This window comes from Anguilla anguilla, chromosome 2 (assembly GCF_013347855.1).
Source record: "Anguilla anguilla isolate fAngAng1 chromosome 2, fAngAng1.pri, whole genome shotgun sequence".
NCBI lineage: Eukaryota > Metazoa > Chordata > Actinopteri > Anguilliformes > Anguillidae > Anguilla > Anguilla anguilla.
Window position 1 is genome coordinate 43,092,817 of NC_049202.1, and position 12,160 is coordinate 43,104,976.

At 50.1% G+C, this 12,160-nt stretch overlaps 1 protein-coding gene across 5 annotated transcripts in view; it reads right to left on the minus strand.

Moving 5' to 3' along the window:
- Nucleotides 1-12,160, minus strand: part of LOC118221053 (ankyrin repeat and fibronectin type-III domain-containing protein 1) — a 180,833-nt gene that overhangs the window by 3,958 nt on the left and 164,715 nt on the right. For all 5 annotated transcript variants that reach the window (XM_035405663.1, XM_035405662.1, XM_035405661.1 and 2 more), the window contains 10 exons: nt 10,927-11,017; nt 8,154-8,261; nt 6,343-6,442; nt 5,212-5,344; nt 4,613-4,732; nt 3,704-3,919; nt 1,199-1,365; nt 883-1,033; nt 534-702; nt 86-252 (listed from right to left, as the gene is read on the minus strand). In XM_035405663.1, coding sequence (XP_035261554.1) covers nt 86-252; nt 534-702; nt 883-1,033; nt 1,199-1,365; nt 3,704-3,919; nt 4,613-4,732; nt 5,212-5,344; nt 6,343-6,442; nt 8,154-8,261; nt 10,927-11,017 — 1,422 coding nt within the window. The remainder of the gene's footprint in view (nt 1-85; nt 253-533; nt 703-882; nt 1,034-1,198; nt 1,366-3,703; nt 3,920-4,612; nt 4,733-5,211; nt 5,345-6,342; nt 6,443-8,153; nt 8,262-10,926; nt 11,018-12,160) is intronic.

Here is a 12,160-nt window from a genome sequence, read left to right on the forward strand (position 1 = left end):
CTGAAGTGCTTGAACAACCCCACATACATTGATTGTAAGTTAGTATGCTTCAGGTCTGGAAGTTTCAAACAATGCGGGTCCTCACCTGTATGTGCTCCTGGACCTGCTGGTGCTTCTGCTTGGCCCCCAGTAGTTCAGACTCGGAGAAAGCCTCTCTCAAGTTCTGCTGGGACATGAGGGACTCCAGCTCCAGCAGGGCCGACACGCGGCAGTACTGGCCAATGAAACTCTGGCAGTACGCATCAAAGTGAACTGCAGACCAGACGCAACAGAGCCATCAGGACAAGACTTAAAGACTAGAAATCATTCGGGGACAAAATTACTCTCCAAGTCACTCCGTCCCAAAGACCATAAACAGCAGTTATTAATTTTTATTTGAGGTTTTTACACTTCTGAGAAGTAATTTTAAAGGCAGCCTGAACTATATTAATCTTTCTCGTTCGTACAGACCATGTTTCTGTGTGGTCATTCCACAGTGAATGCGGCTATGCTGAAGAAATGCAGGGGAGAAGGCTTTGGCGCTGCGTGCTCACCCAGCTCAAAGACCTGCAGCGGCAGCGTGAGGAAGCCGGACCGGGGGGAATAGGGGTTGTTCTGCCCAGGGGCGGTGCACACGTCGTCCGAGGGAGGCAACAGGAGCAGGAAGGAAACCTTCTCGCCAAACTCCAGCACCTCCTGGCTGTAGATGCGGAAGTCCTGTGCCTTTGAGAGGGACGCAGGAGGAAAGAGTCAGAGAAAGACTAAGAGCCCAGTCAGCATAGAAACAGTTTCAGCCCACACATGCCGTGGAGCGCATGCAGGTACCTGGATATGTACTGCACCAAGCTGTTGACACCTGAGGGTGGCTCAGTATGGGTAAGGATGTAGACCCCTGTGACTGACCTGGCTGACAGGGATGTTGATGTGGGCAATGAGCTCCTTGCAGGCGCTGCGTAGGTCCTGCAGGAGGCGGTGTGGAGCACTCTGGACGTCCTGATCCATCTCCAGCGACTCCTCCAGACAGCTGAGGGCCTGCAGCCACTGCCACTCCTCTCTGACGTGCGCAAACGCAATACACGCAGGCATAAACACGTGGACTTAGTGCAAAGCTATAATGCTACACTTCCAGTCCACACATTCAGGCACAGCGGATCCTTAAACCACGGTGCAGGCCTGCCACATTCCCTCAGACGACCCCGCCCCAGAGAGCCACCCGTACCTGGAGACATTGCTGTTGTCTCGGACTTTGACGTGGCACAGCACGTTGGGCAGCTTCTGCGGCACCAGCACCCTGATCTGGTCCACGGAGCTGCAGAGCTTCAGGTAGCCCAGGTACAGGCCTGGGGAGAGCTGCTTCCTGCTGCGCCGATGGTAGGCCAGCTTCTCCTGCAGAGAACACATTACACTCATCAACATATAGATCCGTCTGTGCACTCTTACAGGATAACGTATTCATACAAAGGATAGTTATAATGCATCTCATATCTGCCAGTTAATGCATATATTATGCCAACTATGCAGTTCATTTAAAAATGCTCAGGTATGAAAAATATGGGGTGGGGTGGAGCATGTTCCATAAATGTACCGCCAAATGGAACATATACCAATCAAACACAAAGTGCTGAATGGATTATTACATTTTTATGTGCTATTTTTATTTGAATAAAACATTGCATTTCACTTAGTAGCCAGGCCATTCAGTGAGTGGTGAGCTAGAAAAGAAAGACAGGGATTGGTGAAATGGGGCAACGTGAGATGAAAGAAGTAGTTTTCCATTCCAAGGAGCAGTTGGATAAATAATAGATTGCAGGTTATGGGGCAGACTGGTTAGCATAGCAGTAAGCATGGCCTTTGAACAAAAAATGCTGTGAAGTGAAGTTGCACCAGAGAATCCAATAAAGGAAACTGCTGAATTCTATTTATTTAAATCTGTTAAAGGTCTAACATATAAAATATCTCCAGGGCATCTACGGTATATAAATGTTTAAATCAGCTCAGGCAGCAAGAGAAGCCCAGAATTCATTCCCGTTGGACATCTTTATCTTGGCTGGGATTTTTAAAACATAGAACTGACTAAACTAAACAACTAAATTATAAAAATATTATGGTTAATGTTTGGTCTGTGTGTCATTTAAAAAAACCACAGGCCAATAATCATTATTCAGGAAATCCTAAAGAACAATATTGAATGAATATAATTGCAACTATGCCCAGGAGCTGTTTTTCTGCAAGAGTTTAATGAAATGAATCTCGGTCAGTCCTCTCAAGTTACTGTGTACTGTCTGCCTATCTGAAACCAGGAAGTGAATGAGAATTACATTTCAGAAACCCACCGAGATAAATTGAAGATGTGTGGCTGACCAATTTACCATTACGTCCAGATTAAGGAATCACGCATATCCAGTGACCGAGGATTCAGATTCTGTTCATTCACATTCCTGTTGTTTTCCACAATCATTATGATGAGCTCCATCCAAAACATTTGGACCAGAAAAACTTATGCAGGACTTCTTCCTAATTAAATGGAAACCAATTTGTCTTCATATATTATCCAATCAAGAAAGCTCTATAATTTCCCAATCTGGCTAAACCACACAAGGAAAAGGTATTTGACATCCCTGATGTAATACCAAACGTTTCTGGAGACATGATTCTGGAAACAAAGATAACAAGAATGTATAATTGCACTGCTGTTATATAAACCCCCTTATAATGCACACAAATAGTGTCATGTAGTGCTTCTCACTGATGTGGAAAATAAGAAACCGAAGCAACATGGATAACTGTATGAATGGATTATATCCCAAAAGTTGCTCACTAAAGTTATTTTAGGACTCCTTTCCAATGTGGCCTATTACTATGGAGATGAAATTCTCTTTTTTTCATTTGCATTTTTTAGAACAAAGCCAAGCACAGCTCTGCTCAAGAGTACACTTTCAGAGATTTAATCTATTTCATGAAATTTGAAGAAAGACCGCAAATTCTCTTGGTTATTTTGCCTCTGTCAAGGAGAACCGCAGAAGAACACAATGTACCACCAAGGACACAGAGTTTGAGTCACTTCGCATTTTTGTCCTGTTCTGTCTCCCAGAAAATTCACCAGCAATGAACGTTCATTTCCTGTGTGAATGTTCTCACCATGTGCACTACGGTATCATGTACTGTAAAGGGATTGGATCGTGGCAACCAAGGCCATGCAAATTCTGGAGTAGTTAAGCAGGAAACAGACAGGATCGAATGTTTTATTGCTGAGAAAAAAAAGACAACTTGTCAGTATGAAAACTAAATCAATACACACAGGGGTCAGGGAGGGAGACAAGAGTAAATGATTCGGTGAGCTGTTTCCAGTCTCGCCTGGTGCTGCTTGCAGTGCCTCAGATGGAAAGAACAACATATTTCCAGCGTGTGGACAGAAAGCAGCTATGCCTGTTGTAACAATGTGTATTTTACTGCTGCGTTCTACGGTGTTGAATGAAAGAGTGTTTGAGTATTCAGGCACTAAATTTAACAGTGATGAGTTACAGCATTGAGAGTGTGTTAGAATAATGTTACACTGAGTAATGCAGTGTGAACTGTTACGATGCAGTGTTACAGTGCTGATGGATGAGGCTCACATGCAGTGTGACTGTTACACTGATGAGTGTTACAATGCTGACGGCCGAGGCTCACATGCAGTGTGACTGTTACACTGATGAGTGTTACAATGCTGACGGCCGAGGCTCACATGCAGAGTGATGAGGAGCATGTCCAGGGCCGTGGGCTCCTCGGGGGAGGAGATGGACTTGCGCTGGAGCTGCAGCTTGCACAGCGGGGTCCAGCGCACCCCGTCCAGGCTGGGGCTGGAGCTCATGTCCCGCAGGGTCACCAGCAGCACGTTTCCGTGCTTGTCTTTGATTGGCTCAAAGTACACCCGTCCCAGGTCCTGTGTTCCCAGCATGCCCTGCCAGAGAAACACAGCCAGACACATAGCTGAGGACTCATTCTGGACCCACAAAGTTGGGAATGATCTGGCAGTAAATTATTATTTTTTTGGATGGCAAGCTACTGGGCCTGAAGGCCATCAAGATCATCCATCCGCTCCGACTGAACCCACGCAAGGAAACTTTAGCCCAGATCAGAGTAAGAGATCCCTGCTCACCGCCAGATCCTGTGCCAGGTTTCCCCTGCTTCAGCTCTTAATACCTGATAATACTGTGAATTGCATACATCTGTTACAGCTTAGCTTCCTCTCAAGTTAGCCCAATTCCTTGATCTACCAGAATAGACGATATAGATTTGCTGCTAAAGCTCATCTTTGGCTGTCACCAAGCAACCGAGGGAAAATTTTCCTATTTTTTGCTGACTAACATTTCAGTGCTTTTTCTGTCCTCTCGAGAGCAAACTGTTTATGTGATATCTTACTATATTTAACTCGAGTCGTTCCATTAGGACGTCCAACTGTGTCAACTGAAACAGAGACGCATCGCACCTCGTTCATTCTGTTACTACCGCGCGGGTGCAATTTTTCACAAGAAAAATTGTCGCCGCGAACCGATGAATGACATGATATCCCGTGCGATCGGGTTAGCTGAGAGCGCTACGCCGAACCCAGGGTTTCTCTGCTGGGCCGGGGGGGGGAGGGGGGCGGTGCTACCTGAAGCAGGGACACGGCCTGCAGCGTCTTGAGCCGCGTCTGCAGGGCGCAGGAGCAGGAGGACTGGGAGGGGCTCAGACACTGCTGCAGCCAGGAGATCTCCTCCCACAAGTAGGACACCTGGGGAGGGCACACAGACCCCGCTGTTCCGTTAGGATGTCCCGTACGTTAGCCCCCCGCTCATCAGGAGATCTCAATCTCAAGCCCAACTCACACTGGAGACTCTTGACCCTTCCTCACATTAGCACTAGCGGCCCAGGGCAGGGACCTAGCTGTGTTATCACACTGGAGACTCTTGTGAATACTAATGCTCCTGAATGACTTAAACAGCAGCAGTAATGAATGACAATTAAAAGAACAAAGGACCATTCATATTTTTTACCACTAATGCTAACTAGCAAACTGTGTCTAGCAGGGGTCAAACTAATTCTGATTTTACAAATCATCTTTGAATCCACATTAAGACAGCCACGCTGAAGACTGAATTGAATATCAAGGTAATAAAGTATGCTGTATAAATCGTATTAAGTCTTAAGTCTGGAGGTTGTAGTCATGACAGAAGGTTGCAGTGGTGGCAGGACTGTCCCATTGCACTGTACCTTAGTAAACCACAGGAAATCCTGCATCAGAGAGCTGGAGTAGGAATCCTCAATCTCCACAATGGGAATCTGGTCCTCGGGAGTGACCAGTACGTTGTCGTCTCTGTAGAATATCGAGGTCAAGTACAGGCCCCTTCAGGGAAAAAACACAGATACGGAACTTGATCAATTGACAGGAAAAAAGCTGGATTCTGTGGTAAGCAGAAGACAGAATGATCTAATATCAGCTTGGACATTCCTTTATATCATACAAAACATTTTAGAGTGTTTTGTTTAATATGTGTTTAGAGTGTTTTGTTTGCCACCGCGACCCTGACTTGGACTAAGCGGTTAGAGAATGGATGGATGGATGTTTAACATGCAGTCTTGGCAATTTTTGTTCTTTAAACATATTTTGTTACCCATACAATAGAACACAGCTTCAAGAGCACCTACAGGTATCCACCATGGGTTTAGATCACTGAGGCTGTGGAGATGATAGGGAAGAGGCAGGAGTGCATGCTTAAAGGGCAGGAGGTTCTGCTTTTTGGGGTGAGTGATCTTAATGACATTTTAAAGCATGCGCTGTAAAACACCCTGTGGTTGGGCTATAAAAGGTGAGATGGAAAACCACAGCCAGCAGAGAGCACGGCTGACTCAGCGGGAGGGATCGGGCGGCAGCGTAGCACAGTGGGTAAGGAACTGGGCTCGTAACCGAAAGGTCGAAGGTTCGATTCCCGGGTAAGGACACCGCCGTTGTACCCTTGAGCAAGGTACTTAACCGGAATTGCTTCAGTATATATCCAGCTGTATAAATAGATACAATGTAAAATTCTATGTAAAAGTTGTGTAAGTCGCTCTGGATAAGAGCGTCTGCTAAATGCCTGTAATGTAATGTAATGGATCCGCTGTGGGCCCGTGGGCAGGCTGGACCGATCGGCGGGGCCGTGTGAGAGCCACCCTCAGGCTCTGGGAGAGATCCATGTCACCTTGTGCCCATTGTTCCAACATGTTCCCAACGTGAGGAGCGATAATCAGTTCTTAGCTTCTTAAGCATATACTCTGAGAAAAGCCGTCGTGTATCAACTCTACGGTGACCCCAAAGAAAGAACAGAACAGAAGAAGCAAAGAAACGCGTGCGCAGACGTGTACCTCTTCAAGCTTTTCACAAATTTGCTGGTGGGCTGAAAGAGGTGGCGCAGGCTTTTGGAAACGGAGTGCTTCCTCGCGTGCGCCGGTGCTTTGCACTGCTCTGTAACGGAAACGTAAACAGGTTACACGACGAAGTTTTAATGTTAACCTGAACAACGATAGAGGATAAACAAAAAAAAATCATTAATAACATTGCAACTCATTCACCTACTAAATCAAACGTTCTGTTCAAGCTTACCTTGAGGAGAATCAGAGCATGCATATGAGGGTGAATGAATTTAACTGATTCAGTGTAAAACCCGTTTGGAGAAACAGTCGCCTCATTTAGTCAGTTTCAATTAACCCGCAACCCAGTAAACTGTAAACAAACACAAGCATTCAGAGGCCTACAGGACTACTAAAGACTACACCGAACACAACTCCTCACAGCTTGCGCTACCGCTCAGCTCGCGCTAGGCCGCTGGGTTACTTCTCCCTCCGATCACGTTGAGCGTGATGGGATTTCACCAGAGCTGGCAGCTTGAAATCAAAAATAGAGAGAGCTGCGCTCGCTTTCTCTCCCCGCCTAGAAGCCGGCCGCCGTCCGCGCTTCTCCGCTTATCAGGGAACAGTGCTGTCTTGTGCTTCAGTCGGCCGCTCATTACTGCAGCTGCGCCGGGGCGGCGCGGTGCGGGCATGTCTGGGGCCGGGGGCGAGCGCGTCCGTGTGTTTACCCGCCCGGGCGGTGCGCGTAGGTGTCAGAGCGTGGCGTGTCAGAGGCCTGAAGAGGCAGGGGAGCACCGGGGACTCGGGCTGACAGGGAGGCCAAGTCGTCGCCTGAGGGGGGTTTGTTTATTTTCGGGCCGGGCCTGAGGAGGGGGTGCTGATGGCGTAGTGGAAGAGGCAGGATAATGTGCTTCGCAATTCATTTAGGAGCCGCTGGGCCCAAGAAGCCCCGAAGCCAAAATCTCGCCTCGCTCCCTGGTGTACGTCGCTAAAGTCAATAAATCCCCCGCTGCAGAGAATGAACTAATTGACTTCTCTTGAGGCATTGAGGTGAAATAACAAGAAAATTCTCCTCGTGTTTCTCCTCCCCCCCACCTCCCCCCGTTCCAAAACTCTGGCGTTCGCCCTCCCACTCCCCAGGTTGAGCAAGACAGACAGGTTGGCCCGCCGCTGGGGTCACCGTGTTGGTGAAGGCCCCTTTCACAGTTTAATTAATAGTGTTTTGAGAAGGAGGGGGGTGCGGTGTGTGTGTGCGTGTGGGGGTGTGGGGGTGTAGACAGGAGCACTGGAGTCCTTACGGGGCTGTTCCACGAGTCACTGTCAATTTAATCCCCTGAAACTAAAGCAAAGGCTCAGTTTCTACAAGAACAACAAACATGACCCCGCGCAGACAGACAGGGCTACCGTATGTGAACCGGCGCTCTGGGCGCGCTCCGGGCTGAAAGCCCGCCATTATGCGCCGGCTCCCGCGCCGCAACACTGCGGCTCTGTTGGGACGCGACTCTCCCGCGATGCCGGACAACAATAACGGCCAGCCGCGGCGGCTCGGAGAGACAAACGGCCGGTTTTGGTCTCGCAACCGCCGCTACTTAAAAAAACACTACTTAGCACAGCCTTCATTGTCCCCGTGTAAGGGCCGAGCCTTTCTACAAGCCGGTGCTGGGGAGGGGACAGCCTGGTCTTCAGGTATTTGACTGAAAGGTGAATGATGTTTGGTGCCCAGGTGACGTGCCGTGAGTGGCCACTGCTACTGGAAGTGCAGAAGGGGGAACAGGGCCGTGGCTGAGATGGTGACTGTGAGAGAGCCTCTCGGGAGAGCCTCGTACCGTGGCACACGCAGTGCCGGTGGGTGTCTTTGATCTGCTCCAGCAGCTGGTCCAGCGCCTCCTTCTGGCCCTTCTGCCGCGGCTCGCGCCCGTCGATCTCCCTCCAGCCTGCGAACACACGGGCAGCGCGTGAGGTCCAACCACGAGCGGCATCAGGCACCTCCGGACACCCACAGAGGCTATAAGTCATCAGGAGCAGGCTTAACCTCAGAGTAAACCGTGAGTCAAGCAAGGTGTGATGTCATGAATGCTGTTGCAATAAGTCAAGCCAAAACTGCCCTCGTACGCATGCAATCATTCCTTGCAGAACAAGGGGAAATCGCCGATCAGCACAGATAGAGGATGTGGTGAGGTGATGTTGAAAAGACGCAGGATCATCCAGCTTCCCCCGCGGGGATTTTATGAACACTGCACTGCTATTTCTGGAAAGGCTCCGGACAGTACAACCAGGCTCTTTAATGTGTTTGCTTTCAGTCATAAGGGCCTCACTGTCCAGCTTTACTCTACCCACACAGACATGCAGTAACAGAAACGGAAAACACAGACACACCTGCACACACACACACACACACGCTATCCCTCCCTCACACACACACACACACACTCTCTCTCACACACACACACACGCTCTCCCTCCCTCACACACACACACACACACACTCTCTCTCTCACACACGCCAGACTTTTTCACTAACTTCCCCAATGGCAGTTGTAGGTTTGCACTTTGAATTCTGTTCTCTCTGAAAGTCAGAGGCCTATTATGTTGTGAGAGTTAACGCACATCGGACGTCAGCAGTTGAGAACTTCAGACGTAGGGCTCGTCGTTCACCATTCACTCATTTTCAAGGCCGCGCTTCTCGAAACTGCAGATACGACAGAGCTCAGAGACACGGAGGGCGTTTCCTGGGAAACGGGCGGCGCTGCGCGCAGAGGCTCCGGCCGCGGGGCCCGTCTGACGCCACGGTCCACGCACATCGAAGGGAAGATTACGGCAAACGCGGAGGGAGGGATCGTTAGGGCCTCTCAACACCTCAGCTGTCACGGGGTGACTTAACGCTACCACTACCGCTGACCTCATCCAGCGCTCTCCTGGCAAAACACTTCACTACGGTTACAGTGCGTGACGTTCGCACGGCCTTCCCGAGGGACGGCTTCCTGTGAGCCAACAGCAGCCAGCTGTCCCCTTCTCGGGGAGCGCCGTCGTCAAGAGGGCGGGTTAAAAGTTCACTCCGTGGGGGGAAAGGAAGACGTACATCTGCCTGTCTCGGTGGATGTGGAGCTTTGCTTTTTACACTGTACCGGAACACTTCTGTCTGAATCCCTGACAACTCCATGGCCTGGATCCAAACAGTTTGCCCTTAGCCTTAACTCTAAATAGAATGGGTCATTTTATTTTCTTCAGAAATACAGTTTGGCGAGTTCGGCACTCATCAAAATTCAATTACAAAACTGTGTCTGTTAAAGTTAAGGAGGGACGTTGATTGAATCCAGGCTTATGTCCTGTGTGAGCAACATTTAACTGCTTGTCTGTTTCTGTCTTTTTTCCCTATGATTCTGTGCCTGTAACTGATGTCCTATGATTGCATATTTGTGTAGAGACAGGAGTGTAACAGGGTCAGAGGAGTGTGTGCTGGTGTAGAGAGAGGAGTGTAACAGAGTTAGAGGAGTGTGTGCTGGTGTAGAGACAGGAGTGTAACAGGGTCATAGGAGTGTGTGCGGGTGTAGAGACAGGAGTGTAACAGGGTAAGAGGAGTGTGTGCGGGTGTAGAGACAGGAGTGTAACAGGGTCAGGGGAGTGTGTGCTGGTGTAGAGACAGGAGTGTAACAGGGTCAGAGGAGTGTGTGCTGGTGTAGAGACAGGAGTGTAACGGTCAGGGGAGTGTGTGCGGGTGTAGAGACAGGAGTGTAACGGTCAGGGGAGTGTGTGCGGGTGTAGAGACAGGAGTGTAACAGGGTCAGGGGAGTGTGTGCGGGTGTAGAGACAGGAGTGTAACAGGGTCAGAGGAGTGTGTGCGGGTGTAGAGACAGGAGTGTAACAGGGTCAGAGGAGTGTGTGCTGGTGTAGAGACAGGAGTGTAACAGGGTCAGAGGAGTGTGTGCTGGTGTAGAGACAGGAGTGTAACAGGGTCAGAGGAGTGTGTGCTGGTGTAGAGACAGGAGTGTAACAGGGTCGGAGGAGTGTGTGCTGGTGTAGAGACAGGAGTGTAACAGGGTCAGGGGAGTGTGTGCTGGTGTAGACAGGAGTGTAACAGGGTCAGAGGAGTGTGTGCTGGTGTAGAGACAGGAGTGTAACAGGGTCAGAGGAGTGTGTGCTGGTGTAGAGAGAGGAGTGTAACAGGGTCAGAGGAGTGTGTGCTGGTGTAGAGACAGGAGTGTAACAGGGTCAGAGTGTTGTGTGCTGGTGTAGAGACAGGAGTGTAACAGGGTAAGAGTGTTGTGTGCTGGTGTAGAGACAGGAGTGTAACAGGGTAAGAGTGTTGTGTGCGGGTGTAGAGACAGGAGTGTAACAGGGTCAGAGGAGTGTGTGCGGGTGTAGAGACAGGAGTGTAACAGGGTCAGAGGAGTGTGTGCTTGTGTAGATACTGGAGCGGTGTAGAGAGTTTGGTTGAACGAACAACATCAAATGCAAAGAGGCTGCTTCTGTTTGGTGTCAAATGTACAACTGGAGAAGAAGCTTCACCAAACAGCAGGTACTGTGACACAATCTCATCACTGGAAGAGAAAGCTGGAAGGACGGGGGGGGGGGGGGGGATGTTAAGAGGAGGACACTTACTGGAGGGGGCTGCGCAGGCTGGGACAGATGACTGTGGAGGTCCCCACCCCTTCATGTTGTAAGCACAGACCTGCACATAGTAGTGAGTCCCCTGAAATGAGAACCAGAGCCATTATTGACTATGGATTATTGATTCATTATTGTGAGGTGATGATGGTGGTCTCAGTATATAAGCAGTACAGACAGAATGCTCTGGTGCCTTGTCGTGTGGCTGTTCTGAGCTACACACAGGCACATACATGTACAACAAAGCACCCGCATGACTGTGGAGTGGAGGTGCAGTGTAATATTGCTGGCAGAAATGTAATGGTCAGAACCCTGTGGGAGACATGCAATTTGGATAGAACCTCTTGAAGATTGTACGCTCCATTATGGAAATGGAATTGCTAAGCTAACCATAGTGTGATCGAGGAGCACACTGAAGCATGCAACAGAACACAGAAACGGACCAGTTCTGAAGCACTCACAAACCACCCCCCAGCACGCAGATACTTTGTACTGGGCTGAGGAGCTGACATTTGAGCAACAGTAGGTTCACCATTCAACATTAGCCTCAGCAACAGGTTCATTCAGTGTAATGCCCAGAGGGAGAGAGGGTGTAGCCCGCCCCATTCTGGAAGGCTGAGACCAGGGCCGCTGCGTGAGTGGGGGGGTCTAGAAGGCTGAGCCCGGGGCCGCTGCGTGAGTGTGGGGGGGTCTGGAAGACTCGCATTGGGGCCGCTGCGTGAGTGTGTGTGTATGTGTGTGGGGGGGGTTTGAGAAGAGGGGTGCGGGGAGCGCTGCCGGGCGGGGGGTGCGGCGCAGGAGCGCACAGGAAGTGAGGACGCGGGGTCTCGCCGTGTAACCGGGCCGCTCTCCACTTTCTCAGCCCGATAAATCAGCGGCGGCGGGGGCCCTGACCGTCACCTGACCCCTCCTGACGCGGGGAGCGCCGGGGGTGGCGTGGGGGGCCGCTGGGATGGCGTCGCTGCCTGCAGACACCAATTAGCCACGGAGCTGGTACGGGGTTTGATCTTTGCAGGTAGGGGAGCTGGGGACCCGCGGGGGGGCTGATTTATTGGGGGAATAACTCTCGGAGCAGGTTGTGTGCGGGGGGACACCAAGAGAGCCGGCAGCTGGATGGGGCGGAGCCAAACGAGAGAGAGAGAGGGAGTCCTTACGGAAATTGGAATTCATTGAAATATAGTTTGACTATGCGTTTTAAATGTAAAGATAAATATATTTCACGGCAGTG